The sequence below is a fragment of the Anastrepha ludens genome, chromosome 2 (genome assembly GCF_028408465.1).
Source record: "Anastrepha ludens isolate Willacy chromosome 2, idAnaLude1.1, whole genome shotgun sequence".
Taxonomy (NCBI): domain Eukaryota; kingdom Metazoa; phylum Arthropoda; class Insecta; order Diptera; family Tephritidae; genus Anastrepha; species Anastrepha ludens.
Genome location: NC_071498.1, coordinates 112526044 through 112546267, shown reverse-complemented (window position 1 = coordinate 112546267; position 20224 = coordinate 112526044). Strand labels below are relative to the sequence as shown.

At 38.9% G+C, this 20224-nt stretch overlaps 1 protein-coding gene across 1 annotated transcript in view; it reads right to left on the bottom strand.

Moving 5' to 3' along the window:
• Positions 1-20224, bottom strand: part of LOC128855105 (hybrid signal transduction protein dokA) — a 126001-nt gene that overhangs the window by 71355 nt on the left and 34422 nt on the right. The window contains exon 2 of the mRNA XM_054089733.1: positions 14433-14839. Coding sequence (XP_053945708.1) covers positions 14433-14839 — 407 coding nt within the window. The remainder of the gene's footprint in view (positions 1-14432; positions 14840-20224) is intronic.

Below are 20224 nucleotides of genomic sequence, written 5' to 3'. Positions count from 1 at the left end.
CAAAGGGTTTTCGAAAAAGCACATGAAGAAATGGAGCTCCACTCCTTGCTCCGACCCGATTTCTTCTTGGAGCCGTCAGTGAAGATAGAGGTACCAGCTTCATTGCATATTTTCCCGTAATTTTAAACCTGCCTACTTGGCAGATTGCACGGGTACGACCCTCAAACTCCAGTTTGCGGATAGAGAGATTTTTTCGAAGTTCAGAGAAATACGGTGTTAACTGCTTAAAAGTCTACCATGTCCTTTGGGAGAACGCCTCCAGAGGCCAATTTCCTTTAACCCGATTGCACTTTGAACCGCGACGGAAATAACGTAAAAGTTGATGGGATGTAAGTGCAAAACGACATTCAGGGGACAAGTTCTTCATGTTCCTTTAGAAGATAGAGGAAATGATGATGATGATGAAAATTTTCATTCAACTTCTATTAGAATAATTTTTTAAGTTACAACAGTGCATGATTGTGCAATAGAGTTAAAGCGATTTGGCGCTTCACACGAAAAAAGTGTTACGACGAGTCAACCTGTTTTCCCAATTGTCAGCAGAACTGGTAGAAAGTATTTCGTATTTTGTACGAAAAGTGCTTCAACAGGCGAGTTAAAGTTGTTTGATAAAAAATTCATAATTTATAAAAATGAGATATTAACCAAATACTGAATATTAAATTTAAATTAAATACTTGTAGAGTTGATGATATGCCCAGTTAGCCCAATTAAAATATTAATATTTATATGTTATACAATATTTAATTAGCATGCCTTTGGTATTAGGCCGTTTTAATTATTCATTTATTTGCATTTATGATTTACTGCTTTTATTACAATTTATTGCTGCAATATGAAATTATTTATTACGCATACGCCCCGGGTCATGCCACTAAAGTATCCACATATGCACACAGGTCCTTGTACATATTTAAAGCATTTATCCACGCGCAATTACATACACATATGAATTAATATTTACCCCATTGTATTGCTTAATTATTTTACTGTTACAGTGGCGGCAACTGTACAACTTTAAGTGGATTTTTGTGTATCGATTTGCCCAGTAAGTAAATAAAGGCTTTTAATGCGTATGCAAATTTATTGGCATGCAGAGTTTTGTGTATACATAGGAACAGCTGTGAACATGAAAATAGCAGTGTCTTTAAAGAAATATTTTGAATTCTTTTTTTTTTTTCAGTAAATCATAGGAAACAAAATTGCAATGCCAAACTATGAAAGGCTTTCGGAGGTGTAGAGTTGATCTGAATAAATCTGGCAGCTTTATTCTTTAATGGCGTCGCTTCCTTTTTAAGTGCAACATTGAATATTAGTATTACAGGGAATATTAGTACAATTTTGCACAGATTTAGGTGAAAGTATGTTTTTTATTATTTATTTATATACTTTTTTAAACATTGGTGAGTGTAATGCATATATTTCTTATGTTTCGACTATAGTTGACCGAGCGGAGCAGTGCACGCACCACAGAACAACAAGAGTAGATTCTGAAATTGAGAGGAGATGGAAGATCTTACACAGAAACACAAAATATTCTTTCATGTTCAGCAACAATGAATTCAAATGCAATCAAATTTGTGGAAAAGCCGGAAAAAGAGAAGGAAAACGAAATACTTCCCTGCAAGGCGAAGGCACAATTGTAAAGTGCTTCAAAGAGAATCCCACGAAGTCAGACATACAATTTAAAAAAGAGGGAACTTAAATGTTTCTAATATGAATGTACCACTGTGGGAAAAAGTAAGGAAATTTATTTGTCAAACTTCGCGGATTTAAAATTTCACTCTAGTTATTTATTTCATGAGTTATCAGCACTGTTAATAACATCTGGGCCAACTTTCATGTGAATGTCATTATCAGTAATATATTTACGCTTGTGTTTACCAAACGACCAAGAGTGCATTTTTCGATTTTTACAATGTCTGATTTGATTGAGCAGAGAAGTGCCATCAAATTTTGTTTGCGGAATGAAATTTCGGCTGCGGAAACGTTTAGCATGTTGCAGAAGGCATTTGGTGATTCGACCATGTCGCAGAAAAATGTTTATAAGTGGTACAGAGACTTCAAAGATGGTCGAGAACGTGTTGATGACTTGGAGCGCTCCGGACGACCATCGACGACCAACAGATGACCAACACGTCAATAAAGTGAAGGAGTTAGTGCTCAAAAATCGTCGGTTGACTGTTAAAGACCTTACTGATATGATCGGAATATCAGAAGGATCTGTGAAAACCATTTTGAAAGACCATTTGGGCCTACGAAAAGTCAAATCTCGTTTGGTACCGAAAACTCTCAATTTCTTGGAAAAAAGTCGTCGCGTTGATGTGTGTGAAACAATGCTTTCCGACTATCAGGACAAGCTCAAATGCATCATTATGGGAGATGACACTTGGATTTATGCTTAAGACCCTGAAATAACCGACCAATCAAGCGAATATCGTGCTAAAGGTGAGGCCAGACCGAAAAGAGCACGTCAAAGTCGTTCAAAAATAAAGGTCATGATGACAGTTTTTTTCGATTTTCGTGGTGTGGTGCACTATGAATACCTTCCACCTGGCCAAACTGTTAATAAGGAATACTATTTGAGCGTTATGCGTCGTTTACGTAAAGCAATTCGTCTAAAAAGACCAGAAATATGGGCCAACAACTCTTGGTTTTTGCATCACGATAATGCACCGTCTCACACTGCACTCGTTCTTCGTGACCATTTCGCCAAAAATTCCACGCATATCGTTCCGCAACCACCGTATTCGCCTGATTTGGCCCCGTGCGACTTCTGGCTATTCCCAGAACTCAAGAGACCACTCCAGGGAACGCGTTTCGAGTCGATTGAGGAGATAAAAGCTGAATCGAAGAAGGTGCTGATGGCTATACCGGAAACGGACTACATATTTGGCATGTCTCGGGGACTGGAAAAATCGTTGGCATAAGTGTATTTCATCGAGAGGGGATTACTTTGAAGGGGATGAAATTGATTTACAAGAATAAATAAAGATTTTTAATTTTACAACCAAATTCACCTTACTTTTTGCCCACAGTAGTAGGTTGATTTTACGGGAAGCTGGATTAGCAGCTCGTAGCCCACGAGAAAGACCACTCCTGGGATGAGTCTAAAATAGTTTTATATGTCGGCACGGGTTCACGACAATATGTTAGACGTCTACCTGACATCTGAATATGAGCCACGATATGCTCTAAAAACTATCAAAGGTAGGCTCTCAAAAATGGTGGTATGGATATGCTTCTCATATTAAAGCGCAGGCCCCATAGACAAAATTGATGGCACAATGAAAATCAATATTTATGTGAAAATAATGCAGAATGTTATGTTTCCGTATTGCAGCGAGAAAATGGCAATAAAATGGGTGTACCAGGAGGATAATCCTCCTAAACACAGGCGTCACAAGGGCAAGGACTGGTTTTGCGCAAATAAAATTGCGGTTATGGAATGGCCAGCTCAGTCTGCCGACCTCAATCCCATAGAGAATCTGTGGGGGACTTAAATAGAGTTGTACACAATGCCAAACGGAGTGACAATAAAAAAATTTGGGAAATTGTTAAATATGCGTGGCTAAAGACTCAAAAGCAGCGACGAAAGCAATTGATGGCCTCAATGCAATGCCGTTGTGCAAAATTTGGGAAACTCAATTAAAAATTAGTTACAACTTTGCATGTGCAACTGTGTATTGGGAGTGCACTCGGAACAATTATCCTTAAATTGCTCCTTTAGACTCTCAAACCGGTGTAGTGTCTTCCAAGCTGAGATCTGCGCTATAGACTAAGCAACAAAAACGATAAGAATTATTGACTTGCGATCGGCAAACTTTACCATTTTTATTCATAGTCAAGCAGCGATAAAGGCACTAGTCTCAGCGCGTCAACTCAAGATGTGTTAAAAATGTAGGAGGTCCTTCTCGCAACATAACCCCACACTTTGTTGGATCCTCGTCCAATCTGGAGTGGAGAGAAATTAAAGAGTGGATAAGTGTGCGGGGAAAGGCTCTGACTTGACCTTTAGCGAGTGGTAGGGGACATACACATTCCTCTAAACGAACCGTACAACTGCGATTGACTGGAGAGTAACCGCAGAAACCAATAGGAGGCCGTCTCTGACTACTAAATGCAGAATCTCCAAAGAGTTCTGGCCAAAATTTACTCTTAAAATTACAAAATGTCTACTTGGATTCAACAGATCAACTACCAGCGTTCCTACAGGTTTTATAAAAGGTCATTGCGCTATTGACATAGTAGCCAGGAGAATGGTGCACCCATAATGGAGTTGTGAAGGAAATGAAGAAGAAATTGAGTCGGTACAACACCTCCTCTGTGAATATCCCGCTCTTCAAATAACCCGTGCCAAATATATTTGCGATTATTTCTTTGAAGATTTGGGAAGAAGATTTGAAATGTCTCACTGGAGGGACTAGTTACCTTCATAAAAGGATTTTAGGGGTTTAATCAATTTAGGTTGAGGATGGAAATAAGGCCACCATAAGGCCACTGAATGTCTTGTCTTAGACTAACAATCTGGCTAACGAAACCTTACCTTGAATCTTCAAACTTTGTCAATAACCAAGCGGCTATTAAATCAATGCATGCGGCTATACTTTGTAATATCAAAGGTTGCACGCAAATGCCGGGCAGACCTAAATGATATTAGTGTCGTATTCAAAGTTAGCCTTATTTGGGTTCCGGGGCACAGATATATTGAGGGAAATAGTAAAGCCGATCAGCTAGCCAGGAAAGGTATTACTCTTCACCTTCTTAGTGATAAAAGTACCATTGGGATACCTATGACCATGAACAAATTAGGAACTAAGAATAACATTATCCAAGAGGCTAATAGAGCATGGAGAAATGAAGCCCCATGCGTAACAGCTAGGCTACTATGGTCCCAAATAAATAAGAAAAAGACAAAGGAACTACTTAGCCTATTAAGAGATGATATCTCGAAGATCGTGGCTTGTATAACCGGTTATTGGCTATTTGGCAGGCATTCCATGAGAGTAGGAGTTTTCTCCCACGGCTATTTTAGCAGCTGTAGAGATGAGGAAGAGGAAGAAATTGAAATTGCCCAGCCTTAGCTAAAACCTGATCAGGCTTTCTGGGTAGATACTTTTTCAATTCTCTTACGGAACTGTCTGGCATGGAGATGGGACCTGCGTTTCATAAGAGCTACAAAATGGTTGCACGAAGACAAATAAATGAGGTTCCCGTGCACAGTGGCAGCGCAAGGAACTTGTAAGTGTAAGTGACCCCTAAGTGAGTTGGCCGTGCAGACCGACTACCACCATGACCTGGGTAAGTAGGTAGGTAGGTAGGGTGATTGTCATAAAGACACACTTAGACCTTTCGCAGGTCCATTGTGATACTACTGGAGCTTATCGTTTCCCTACGCGTTCCTTTTCAAACCATCCGGTAACTTTAATAAACGAGCATAGCTTCGGTAGTTTTAGATGGGCTATGTCCGCTACATAGGTTAAAAATGCTGTATCAAGAGTGCGCAGCCTTCTCATTGCTAAACTTTCACACTCACATAAAAGGTGCCTGACTGTTTCTTCTTCTTCTGTATTAAGACAGCTTCTACAGAAGTCGAAGTACGTGAGTCCTAACCTTCTAGCGTGGCTGCCTATTAAACAATGACCAGTTAATACCCCTATTATTTTTCTTATAGCTTCTCTGTTAAATCTTAGCAAGATCTTCACGAGATCTTCGATCGACCGCTGTTCCAGCGCGACCATGTCTGTCTGCTTAGTTCGCATGTTGTGAGGTTGTGCCAGTTTGTATTTACCTTTTTGATGGTTTCCCTGTCAATAAGCAATTTACAAGTGGCTATAGGCATGGGTATCAGCGCCTTATCCGGTTTGAGATCGAGCGTTGTAGCGGTTCGAGCAAGTTCATCCGCTTTGCAGTTTCCTGCTATATTCCTGTGGCCTGGCACCCAGATAAGGTGCACTTTGTAGCACTTAGATACGTCATTTAGTAGTTTAAAACATTCTAAAACTGTTTTTGACGAGTGTGTTTTAGATTCCAGCGCTTTTATTGCCGCTTGACTGTCCAAGTAAATGAAGACTTCATTTGTGGATAATACTCTCGTTTTTATTACCGTAAGTCCCTCTTTTATGGCAGTGACTTCCGCCTGAAATACACTGCAATGATCAGGTAGGCGAAATGATTGGCATACTCCGAGTTTATCGGAGTAAACCCCTCCACCTACTTTGTTGTCCAGTTTTGAGCCAACTGTGCAGATGTTTAAATCATTTTTCTTAACAATAAGCCAGTTATCCCATACCTCTTTGGAAGGAAATACTGTGACAAAGGATTTATTTAAATTGATGTTCTTGATCTTACAAAAATCCGTTGTGCGAGGAATGCAGGGGAATTTTTGTAAAATTGAAGAGTGTCCTCTTTGGTTCGTTCTGAGTAGGCCGATTTCTTGTAGTCTGAGAGCTGCTTTGGCAGCTGTTTGCTTACCGAATCGGTCTATTGGTAAAATGTTAAGAATAATATTTAGTGCATCTGTGGGTGTGGTCCTAAGGACCCCGCAGATGCAAAGACTGGCCATCCTTTGTACATTACCATGGTTCTTTTAATGTATAACTTATCTAAAGCCGGCCACCATACTAGTATGCCATATATTAGGATTGGTCTGACAATTGCTGTGTAAAGCCAATATACGATAGATAGAGAGAGACCCCAACTTAGTCCTATCAGCTGTTTACAAGAGTATAGTGCTATTGCCGCCTTTTTTACTCTATCTTCGACATTTGCGTTCCAACTTAGTTTTTTGTCTAGTTTAGATTAGTGCCGTTCCACCTAGAGTCGGGGGAGCTATATTTGAAATTTTATGTTTCTCGGTAAATAGGATGAGTTCAGTTTTATTGGGGTGGACGCTTAGCCCATTTGCTTTTGACCAATTTCCAACCATGTTTAGTAAATCTTGCATGACTTCTCTAAGTGTATTGGGAAATTTCCCTCTCACTACCATTGCAACATCGTCCGCATATGCTACGACGTGTTGTCCTCTCTCCTCTAGGCTCTTTAGCAAGGAGTTTATAGCCAGCACCCATAGGAAAAGGGACAGCACACTGCCTTGAGGTGTTCCTCTGCTAACTTTTTTCTTGATCTTTGAGGTTCCTAGGGTTGCGATCACAAATCTGCTCAAGAGCATGTTTTTGATGAACTCAACCAGAGCGCCAGAGATTCCAAAATCCGTCAGTGCCTTTATTATGGTATCCGGTCACCATGACCTAACCTAACCCAACTTTCTAATCACATCAGAGATAACATTTTTTTTTGAACAATTCGATTATTGTTTTTGGTACTGCTATTTTTGTGTTCGCAACTGTATGTATATGCATGCTGCTACTCACCCACATACACTTAGTCACAATTTTAATGCCATGACATATTCAATCGAGCCAATTAATGTCACACATAAGCCAGTCAAGCGCATACATATTGGACAATGTAACCGAATTAGTAGTAGTAACACGCGCACAAATACATTCATAAATACTCGTATATCTCTACATACATACACTCTCACATAGATAGGCATAATTGTTGTTTTTGAGGAGGACTCTTATTGAAAGCTAAACTTTGTGGGTGTTTGCAATGAAATGATTACTAAGTATGTTTGTTTGCTTTTGTGCGTGTGTGTGTGTGTGCTGAAAGCACAAGTGTTAGTCTATTATTAATATTATAAGCCCAAGAGCAATTTATCATGCGTGTGTACAGATGCACTCGCACAAAAACGCACACAAATGTAATGCTATTACAGGCTTGACTACTTGTCTACTTGACTGCTTTACTGGCTGAGTGGTTAAGTGGCTTGGCAGGATGCATAATTGCATCGGCTCAATGCATTATCGCACAGGATGTGCACTGCATTTACAAATTCTCAAACATTTCACAGAAGCACACGCGCGCTCCAACTCACTAGTACCTATGTACGTACGTGTGGGTGTTTGTGTGTTTGCATGTATGTATGTATAAGTACTTATGTAGCCTGAGTCGGCATGGCACTTAATTATATTGAACAGCATATTAGAGCTAAAACTGTTGCCAACAATTTCAACTATGCCCAGGTATGGGCGGAACTTACAAGAAGCAAGCACATTCACATCCACATGCGTGCGTGCGTGCGTGTGCTGATACAGCAATAACAATTTAATTACATCAACAAAGCATATTTACGGCTTTCGAGTCTGCTGGTGGTGGCAAACAAACGCTTGCGGTGAACTTTGCTCGCTCTGCTGCCGGCTGCTTGCAGCTACTGATTTTGTTTGTCTACTTAAGTGATGCCTAAATGTACCTATACATACATACGTATATTGTAAGGCTTACAGGAAGGTCGATAAGGCCATCACGCATGCCACGATTGTAGGTATATCCACTTGTGTTGTATAAGTATACATACATATATAGAGATATACATACGTATGCGTGTCTATTCGTACTTATGCTGGCATGCGTGTGCGTAGGTGCACAAATGTAGGTGCTCATTGAAATTTGCTTAGTTTAATTAGTTAAATATTTGCAACAAAATTCGTACTCAAAATCCATAGCAAGTGCACAATTTGTGCGTAAAATGCACAACAACAACTAATTGAGTGTGACTTATAGCTTAACAGCACAAACAGGCCTCACACACACACACGCACACACATACAAAACATATCTACATGCTAGTGAATGTGTGGTTGCTGAGGCGTGGCGAATGCGCTTGTTCTTGCAAATTGTATTGTAATTTGAAAGTATAATTATTGGCTTGTAAAGTAACTTTATTTTACCGTTGAGTGCTTGAGCAATACTTTGGCAAGTGTTTATCGGCTGCTTTCAAACTGGAAAACATGAGAATTCAACTAGATTCTTGATTTCTGTTTACCGTTTAGATAAACGAAAATGTTCACATGCGGAAAGGCGGGCTTGTTAAGAGAGGAAAGGATTTCTTACTTCTGGGGTTTTTAGAAAGGAAAAATATTTAGATCACGAACGATTTCTGAAGAGAGAGATGATATGAGCAGATTCGCAGCGTCGCCATCAATGAAATATGGCCGACGCTATAAGACGAAATGAGTTCATCGACGAAATAAGTTCTAAAATGTTATTAAATGCAACAACACTTTTGGATGTTAAATTAACGGAGAATAACTGAAATATATACAAAAAATAAAAATGAAAGTGAATTATTCGCGGTTACGCTTCTATTAGGTATTTGACCGAACTCCACCTCCAATTTGTCGCGTGCGTCTTGAGGTTGTTCCATAAATATGTATGGATTGGTGCTACAGGCTTCTTTTTACAATAAAAAGATAGGAAGATCGCAAATAAAAACAATGTATTTGTCTAGTTTCAAAATAATTGGTAGAAACACCCTGTATTTTTCAGAAATAATTACAAGGTGGCGCAAAATTAATCAAATAAACCAATTTTGTTTTAGAGCCATGTTTTTATGAAACTAAAAAAAACAGGAAGGTTTCGAGCAGTATTTTTCGCTAGAGCAGTAAAATATTTCGCGCTGGTTCAAAGAGTTATGGGAGTCCCGTATACTTGCAGGGATTATGCCTATTAATAAAGAATAAGAAATAATCAAATTATAAATATAAGAAATAAATAAAAAGTTTATTTTTGTTTTGCTTGAAATTTTTTTTTTCAATGTCTTAAAAAATTAAAATTCAATTTTTTTTTATTAAAAAGTTTTATTTTTTAATTGAAAAGAATTTATTGCAAGACTAAGTATTTGCAATAAATACTACGACTATTTTCTATTTTATATTTTTTTTTTTTATATTCTTTAACATTTTTTTTTTAATTTTTAATTTTTTAATTAAATTTTTTTTTAAGATTTAAAAAAAAATAAAAATCTAAAATATAGTAGTAGTCGTAGTATTTATTGTAAATACTTAGTCTTGCCATAAATTCTTTTCAATTAAAAAATAAAACTTTTTAATTAAAAAAAAAATTTATAATAAATACACCGAGAACAAATTCGCAAAAAACAGTTCCGTTATCTTTGCTTTTGTTCATATGCGTTGTCTACTCATAAACTGTATAGTTTCGTGGCAAATTTCGCATGTTAACAATGGAGTGGGGAGCTAAAGAAAATTGCATTGCAGTGATTGCATTAGTGAGATTTACGAATCGCTAAAAAAACTTAATATTTCGAGAATGTTTGGTTATCGCACGAGCAATCGTTTTTCCCAAAACGTCTGAAGTGACAGACAGAAAAAGAAGTGGTCGTCCTCATGTGGTTCGAACCAGTGCAGCCATAAAAGCCATTCGAGGAAGCAGGAAATCATGTCCAGCAGCATGAATGTATCTACCAGATTCATGTCAAGACTAATTAGAGGAGGTATCCACATGAAAGCCTTCCGTCGCTCAACTGATCACCTATTGCCCACGCGCTTGAAGAAAATTAGACTCACGCTCGCGGTCATCGGCCATGGAAATATTCTTTTCGTAGATGAGAAAATTTAAATTGTTGAAGAAGTTTTTAATAAGCAAAATGACGAAATCTATGCTAAAACTTATAAAGCCACAAAAAATGTTCTTCCAAGGGTTCAGCATGGCCACAATCCAGCCTCCGTAATGGTTTGGTGGGGAGTGTCTTTTAAAGGCGATAGATCTTTTCATTTCGGCGTAAAAGGGGCTAAGACCGGGGCAAAAGTGTACCAGTAATGGAGTTGAGTAGTATTCTCTTCAATGGAGAGCTTTGGATCTTCCAGCAAGATTCCGCTCCAGCCCATAAGGCAAAAATCACCCAGCAGTGGCTAAAAAACAATAGTCTTAGGTTCTTAGCTGCAAAAGATTGGTCGACTGAATTGGAGAACATGACCTGTCGAAGACCTCACACAAATTTGGAGAGACTCAAACGATCTTTGGTTCGAGCAGCGTTCTTCTTATAATACTCTAGCGAATTAACAAAGGGACATGGAAACGTTCAGTATAGTTATTTACATCATACAAGTTTCCATGCAGTTTTGTGCAATGAATATTAACACATCGTGCAAAGAGTTTTAGAGGTACGAGTATGCTCTTTAACAGATCGTTATTCTACTCTGAGCGAATTTGACAGAATCAGCTGATGGGCTGCCGTCACTTGGGATGTGTTCAAAAAAAAAAAATAACTGAGATTGTGTTGGTGATATACGAAAAAACTTAACCAATGACACTTCGTTGCCGTCTGAGCAATGACTGATTGGACGAGTGTGTGAATACTTGTGAAATGTTCGTGCAAAGTTCGGCTGTCGAATCTCCAAAGTGACGCGGTAGCCGCAGTTTCCTTCACAATTTTCGTTTTCACGATAGTTAAAGAGTAAACCTTGTAAAACTATTATCTTTGATATTAACATTTTAGTCAACACGAATTGAATACGACAGTTATGATTTTTAGTCTTGAAAAAAATGCATGTGCAAATTTTAGCTGGTTTAAAGCAAATGTAGGGTAAATTTGGTTCGAAATTATAAATTTTTTCTGATGTTTGAAAGTTGAATCCCAGTTAACTCCATTTTAAAGGAAAATTTGTAGACGCTGATATGAAGTTATGAAGTCGACTTCAGATCCACAAAAAGAAGAACAATAATATAGTGAAATCTTAGTTCGAAGTTGATAGAAGTTTCTTCTAATTTTAGTGGCATAAGTTGGCGCAAAATTAATCATCCAATTTTTTTCGAATAACCTTTTTACTAAATAACAAAAGACGATTTTTTTTATTTATGAAATCTTACTTTTGGCCTTTCACAATTGTCAAATACGATTGCCATACGACGCAGTTTGCAAAAATTATAAATCTTCCGATAGGTTGATTATTTTTGCGCCACCTTACATAAGCATAATAACTAACATACATTCTTACACTTAATCTTATCTCTATTAAAGAGGCATAACCTGTCAGAGGTTAATAGTTTGTGTACATTTGGTGAGGCCGAATTTGTATGACAAAGGATTAAATTAACAAAATTACATCTGCCTACGTACATATATAGGTGTGTTTTGTAGTTTGTGTATAAGTATGTTTGTACGGATGCCTATGCACACGACTAATTTAGAATATTTTGCGATTCTGCTTGATTATGCAAATTTTCAATTAAGAGTCAATTAATATGTTTGCATAGGCATCCAGGTTAAATATGGCGTACATAATTGAAAACTTTGAAATCTCCAAGCATACACACGTGGAAATAAATGTGCGAATGTACACTTAAATAGATATGTTTATACAAATTTTGAAATAAATATTAAACATTTACTTTAAATACATAACTTCTTGAAGTTTAATTTTTCTGGGGGCCGATTTTACAGCGGCTCAACAAAACTCACAAGCCGCTTGGACGATCTGTTAGCAAATGTAAACCTATGCGTAAGGTTGCAGCAAAAAATACTTTTGGTTTAATTTACAAAATGAGCCTCGCTGGGGATTCTTAAAGTTTATCATTCCAATTTACCCAGCGCACGCTTTCGCCAAAGGAAGAAAAGCTAAATCTTCCGGTAAAACTTGCTTTCAAAGAGTGCAGGAAGAGATAAGATAAGATAATTGAATAACACGAGAATGGGGAGACACAGGAACCTAGAAGAACTTTTGTATCTCGGCATCGCGCCTCTAATCTCCGATATGCTCCCCTAACACTCACCAATATAGGCTAATCGGCCCTAGGCCCACCTCCATTTCTAGTGCTTATTTCTGTTTCTTTTTTCCCGAAATATATTCAGAAAATGCAAAATTCTAATTTATTTCGCAAAAGTCAAAATACTCCCCATCAAGTGCAACACACTTTTGGCAGCGCTTGGTCCAGCTTGAAACATTTCTGGAATTATGGTACTATATTTTCGGTATAGCCGTCAGAGCCGTCTTTGGTTTTACGAAGGAAGCCTTTTATCTTATTTGGCAAATTGCTTCACGTAAACGTCTTATTATAACGCTCAAATAGTAGTCCTTATTAACTGTCTGACCTTCTGGCATAAATTCGTAGAGTACAATACCGTTGTAATCCATAAAAAGCATGACCATTGCTTTCGTTTTTGACTGAAAACGATGTGTTTTGTTTTGGTTTTGGAGCTTTCCACTTGCTCATTGCATACTGTACTCAAGAACCCACGTCTCGTGTCCAGTAATGATGCTTTTAATGAATGTTGGGCCAGATTCAGGCTTTTGGCGATATTAACGTGGCTCCTTTATTGCATTAGATTCAGGTGCTTTGACACTATATTTGCAGCAACATGGAATCTTAATCATACACTACAATCGGCGTGCCCAGCGCGGTGAATATGGTGGATGACAAAGCAATTTGTATCCTAACTCTTAGAACTTTTGAAGTTGACATACATTCCTGCATGTTTATTGTCAGTTCTGAGTCGCCGAGTTATCCATTTTCCGGATAGCTTTTTCATAACCAAATGAGTTGTTAAAATATTTTGAACCTATTCAAATGGAATACTCAAAATCTCGGCAATCTCATGAACTTTTATGCTCTGAGCGCTTAACACAATTATTTGAACTTTTTCAATTATTTCTGAATTGGTAACCTCATTTGGACGGTCTGTACTGTCTTTAACAAAAACGATTCTTCGTTTAATTTCAGCTGTCCAAAATTTTGTAGTTGACAACAAAGGTAAATCTCTATTTGCTCTATTTTAAATCCATTACTGGTTTTCTTTTTCAAAAATAAATATTTTATCATCACATTTTCCCACTGTTGTAAAATCTTAAAAGTTTTGTTTTGTAAATGGCTATCATTTATAAACTAAAATTGCGCCGCGGGTTGTCAGTTTGGTAGTTGCATTGTGAAAGGTTATATTTAAGGAACATTTCACTTTAAAAATAGTAGCAGCACCATCTCTGAACTACTTCAAGTAATTATCATACAGCCCTCGTAGTCTGTCTTTAAACTATAAGATCCAATCGTTGTTGTTATGTATACGTCCTTGCTTGCAGTATGAGCATGGTTTTGCGCTTTTTAACAGGGACACTACAAACGACGTGAGCAAGCAAGTCTTCAGGCACTGCTTACATAAGTCTCCGGGGTCCTAATGGGCGCTTCATAATTCAAAAATTGCTGGCACTTTAGCATCAGGTATACTTTTCTTTAAAAATATTTATCTTAATCTAATGGCTTTCAGACAACTTGCCTTCTTCCAGATGTAACCGGCATTCGGTCTTAGCAAGTAGTCAGATCTATTCAGTCCACATGCGAACGCAGTCGATCGATCTACCATAAATTCTACTAAAATTTTGCTCACCATATCAATTTTTATCCCGAAAAGGTCTGGGCTGCACCGCCTTCGAAGAAAAATATACCCTCGAGCAAAAACATGTCAATTGTCGCTATATACTACTAATTTATTCCAAAGTACTTACTCGTACATTTTTCATTTAAATGACTAATCTCTAAAGACTATTCCAAATTCATATTTCTTCTCTACCACTCACCTGTGTCTCGGTTACATTCAGCAACTTGGCCATTTCTGTGCGCTCACTCGAACTGAGATATTTTTTTATCTCAAATTGCTTCTCCAATTCGAATATTTGACGACCGGTGAAGGTGGTACGCGCTTTCTTCTTCCGTCGCGCATCTGTCGAACCCGAATCCGAGTCGTCCTCGGTAGTCTCTATGGCACCCGTTGAGGAGGCTGGTGGTGTGCTAACTGTGGGAAATTGCTTGTCTCGCATCAAGCTATCGCTGCTGCCGGTAGGACTCACATCCGGCACTGGCATCGACGCTGGTGCCGTAACAGTCGACGACGCTGACACCAGCAGCGCTGCGCTTGACGCGGAAACAGCAGCGGCGGCAGCAAGTTTTTTCTTCTTAACACTCGATTTGCCTATGTGATTGGCATCTGAAATGAATGCACAATAAAAGTCAAAGCGATTAGACAAAGTAGGAGAATTTGCTTAGTTGGAAGGTATAAGTAAAATGTGATTTTCTTTATAAAAGCATAACCTCACAATCAACATACATAGGTATGCATATGGCTATGTTATCGACAATGGAAAATTGCAAATGTTTATAGCTAATAATGACTGGCTGATTGCCTGCTTGATTGGTTGGCAGGCGGCAATGCAACAATGCTGTCTGTCAAGCGATGCTGTCAATCAATTTATAACCTCATTTGCTTGCTGTGCTGCCTGTTTAAGTCTCTGTTGATGTTGTTGTTGTCTTTATGTATGGTTACTCGTAGGTGTTAGGGGTACATTCCATTGGCGGTGTTTGATTTTGTTGTCACTGCATAGAATTTTTATTGTAGCCATAACTGTTGTTGTTGCTCGCACCTTTAAGTGCCTGTATGGTTTCGCGTTTATTGCTAATTTCGACGCACTTAAACGGCGTTCAATCGTTATAACAACTACAACAAACAGCAGCAGCAGCAGTAAAAACAATTGCCAGCCATTCTGTCTAATTGCGTTGCGGCTTGTCATTTGATATGCAGCTGCGGTTTTCGCAATATTGTTATTGTAAATGTGCTTGTTATTGTAACACTTGTTAAATTTCAATTTGTTGTCCGAGATTGGCATTGTATTGCTGCTAATTTGACTTAAGATTTCAATTGATTTCCCTTGACTTGGTCGTGCATATTTTGTAATAATTTTTATATTTTTTTACCTAAGTGCCTTGAATGGATGTGAATTAATAAAAATGTATTCCTGTTTGCATATGAAAGGGTGTCAAGCAGCAGCTGGCTGGTGTTATTTTACGAAATATCGAAGCAAAATTACGTACTTTGCAAATAGTTGAACATTTTTTAAAACTAACCAACTCATATAATAGGACTATGAATAAGTTCGTGCGGTTTTTTTTCGAAATTTGAAACTTTATTGACGTAAAATGGTTACAAATTTAATATTCAAAATATTGTCCATCGCTTACTACTACTTTTTCCCATCTTTCTGGCAATTCACGGATTCCCTTTGTGAAAAATTCGGTCGGTTTTGCCGCAATCCACGAATCGATCCATTTTTTGACTTCATCGTAATTACGGAAGTGCTGGTCAGCCAGGCCATGTTGCATCGATCGGAAGAGATAGTAATCGGATGGCGCAAGGTCTGGACTATACGGCGGGTGGGGTAGGACATCCCATTTGAGCGTTTCTAAGTATGTTTTGACCACTTGTGCAACATGTGGCCGAGCATTGTCATGTTGCAAAATAACTTTGTCGTGTCTATCGGCGTATTGCGGCCGTTTTTCTCGCAGTGCTCGGCTCAAACGCATCAATTGTCGTCGGTAGACATCCCCCGTAATCGTTTCATTCGGTTTCAGTAGCTCATAATACACAACACCCAGCTGGTCCCACCAGATACACAGCATAACCTTCAGGCCATGAATATTCTGCGCCGACGTCGATGTTGAAGCATGGCCAGGGTATCCATACGTTGCCCGACGTTTTGGATTGTCGTAATGGACCCACTTTTCATCGCCAGTCACAATTCGATGCAAAAAACCCTTTCTTTTGTGCCGTTGAAGCAGTTGTTCGCATGCCATAAAACGGCGTTCAACGTCTCTTGGCTTCAATTCATACGGCACCCAATGGCCTACCTTTCGGATCATTCCCATGGCTTTTAAACGTTTGGAAATGGTTGATTGATCAACTCCCAAAGTTTTTGCAACCTCTTCTTGCGTTTGAGCCGGATCTTGATCGAGCAATTCCTCCAATTCGGTATCCATGAACTTTGGCGGCGCACCCTCGCGTTCTTCGTCTTCCAAGCCAAAATCACCACTTTTAAAGCGTGCAAACCACTTCTGGCACGTTCGCTCAGATAGAGCATGCTCACCATAAACTTCCACCAAGATACGATGACTTTCGGCTGCTTTTTTCTTCATATTAAAATAATGAAGAAGAATTCCCCGCAAAAACACATTATTTGGCACGAAATTCGACATTTTCAAGTGTGGTAAAAATATTGTTGTTTACGCTTCAAATAAAAAACTTATACTGACGTTTGTGCCTTACGACAGTAGCTCTCCAATGAATGTTTGGAAATGTGGATCGATGGAATAATAATCAAGTTACGCCATCTGTTGTAAAACCGTAACGAACTTATTCATAGTCCTATTAATAACTTTTATCTACTCATATACAGCGGGTTCACATAGAGAGTTTCGCTTTAATTATAGGCTATTTTGATAATGACAGCAGCCATCTACACATATAATATTTAAGTAGAAGAGTCCATGAAGTGATTGTTTTTTATTTATAAGATATTTAAATGAGTGAATAAAATTGGAGGTTTGTACTTTGTTTGTATCCTCCACTTATCAGATTATCTCAACCAAACCCAGTTCTCTAAATAAACTTAAGATAGACCTGGCTTGGGCTATGCTATTTTGACAGGGACAGCACTTTTCGGCTGGGAATCTTTACGGAAAATCAGTATTCTCCGTGGAACGAAATGCATCGCATTACGCTTGAACAGCTTTGGGAAATATTGGAAACTTAATGCAGCTCGAAATGGAAAACTATTTGGTTCAAAAAATTATCTTACGGCTATGTGTACAAGCTAACACGGACAAATGCAGAAAATGCAGAGAGGATGTTGAGGAGACTTTAGAACACCTTCTGTGCGTTTGTTCGGCATTATAAAAACGCGACTAAGATGCCTAAGATGACGTCTTCCAGACCCTCAAACAGTGGGGCTCCCAGCTCTACTTCGATTCGCCAAAAGCGCTGACATCCTACATGATGTCTACTTTAGGTATTCATAGAGGTCGGTCTCCATCTGGTATCGCTAGGGACCAAAATGTCTATGCGTGGCTTATTGCCAACCAGGCTAACCTAACCTAACCTATGTTTACAAGCAAAACTGTCACATCTGGGCTTCGGAAAAGTCCGCAAGTAATTGTCAAGAAGCCAATGCCAATGCTGGAAAACGCCATTTCGATCACCGTTGAGCGCTACAGAGGAATGATAAACGATTTTTTGTGAACGAAAATTAAAGGCATGGACTTGGGCGATCCTTAGATTCATCAGAATGACGCGCCATACTACATAGGAGTTTGTGATATAATCGATATTTGGTACCTCAAGTTCGACAATCGTGTTATCAGCCGTTTCGGCGATGTCTTTTGGTCTTCTCTGACGGCGTTAGATTTCATTTTACGGAGTGCCCAGAGGACCCATGTTTTGCAAAATCTTTTGTTAGTTAGAGCCATAAACTGGCACCAAGGTTTTGAAAAATTGGGTTCACAGGATGCGCTACTGTGAAGCTAGCCGAGGCAGCGACATAAGTGAAATCATATTCCATAAATAATGGGAATATTTTTTTTTTTTCGCATAAACCAATAACACGAAAAGATTGATTTCTGTTACTAGTTCTTTAAATTTTTAAAAAGCAACTACTAATTTTTTGCATCAGATAAGTGATGCATAAGGCGCTCATGTGCTGAAGTGACAGTCCTTCAGCGGTTATAAATCCGGGTCATTCCGGTTACAACCGACTTTCATGGGAACGAAAGAAAATACACTCGAGTGTTTGTAATTGCCTCCCAGCGGGAGTTTGTGGGTAAAGTTGCCAGATGTTACTCTGCAAAGGATTTTTAGACCTTTGCACGTTGGCAACCGCGAATATCGCAGACGATGGGACGATGAGCTGTATGAGCTTTACGACGACATAGACATAGCGCAGCGAATAAAGATCCAGCAGCTACGTTGGCTCGGTCATGTCGTTCGAATGGATACAAACGCTCCGGCTCTGAAAGTATTCGATACGGTACCAGGTAGTGGTAGCGGAGGAAAAACAGGCATGCTTTGCGTTGGGAAGATCAGGTGGAGAAGAACTTGGCTTCCCTTAGTGCGTCCAACAGGCGCCGGTTAGCACGAGAATGAAACGACTAGCGCGCTTTGTTAAAATCGACCAAAACCGCGTAAGCGGTTATCGCGCCAATTAAGAAGAAGAATGCCCTGTTAGAATTGCTGTAATTATTCTAGAATTGGTCGATAAGAGTCCGCATCATTTACATTTTTCCTGGTTTACGAATCATTAGAATTTCCAAGGATTTCCTTTGCAATGGTGTATATTTTAAACGAATGCAAGCATTCATGATCACTGTTAATTTACCCAACGCTGTAGATGTTAGGTTTTTTAGAACTTCAGCTGTATTCACTTCAAAACCAGGGCTTTTCTTCGTCATTCAGCTTAGAAATTTTAGAAATTATTTTCACGAGCGTAAATGGTTCAATTTCGCAAGACTCTTGGACAACAGGAGGTGGGATAAATAAATCAGTTATTTCATGGGGTTGAAATATCTTTCCAAGGTGTTGCGCGATAATGCTGTTTGCTCAAATATGCGATTTATTTGCTTTCTTAAATGGGCGATTAGTTTTTAGTGGTGGGAATCTTGTTGTTCGCCATTTTTTCCTTATTTTTCTTTTTTTGTTGATGAGACATAGTACAGGGTCCGGAACTCGAAGTGACTGCACGCGCGCGCCCGTGCACCAGCTGTCTGTTAGTTGACTAAATGACAGTCCAAAGTATTGTTTACGCTCGCGCGGAAGCATTTTGCCGAGAGAAATGCGAAAAAATAAAATTATTAATGGACTTCAAACGTAATAGTGTGATTGCATTATATGATATCTGGGTGGAAAATCACAACCAGCTATTGTTCGTGAGCTCGAGCACCTTAAAGTAAATCAAGTTTTTGTTTATCGCACCATTACTCGTTACAATGATACTGGTAGCATCGTGAAACGTCATGGAGGTGGTCATCAAAGGACTACAACGTCACATCAAATGGTTCAAGAAAGTGAAGAAGCGACATGAGCGAAATCCCCAACGAAGTGCCTATCAAATGGCGAAAGAGCTGAAAATATCTGATGGTAGCATCCACCGCATACTGAAAAATGATCTCAAAGTCAAGCGTTACAAGATCCAAAAATCGCATGATCTCACACCAAAGCCAGTCAAGTCAAGCCAAGCAAAACAAGTCAGACTTGAGAGAGCGAAGAGTTGCTTCGCTGGATCGAAAGCGATCAATTTACGAACATTGTGTTTTCTGACGAAAAAATCTTTCAAATTAAGCAATTCGTAAGCTCCCAAAACTATACGATTTCTTTGACCGACCGTTCATACGAAAATCTGAGTCATCGAGTAGTGGCTTGGGCCGCTCTCCAATCGTTTTCATCGAGTCTGGCGTCAAGGTAAATGCGGAATATTATCGCTGTGGCAGACAAACATTGCGGTGACAGACTATGGACATTTCAACATGACACGGCACCGACACACAAAGCTCG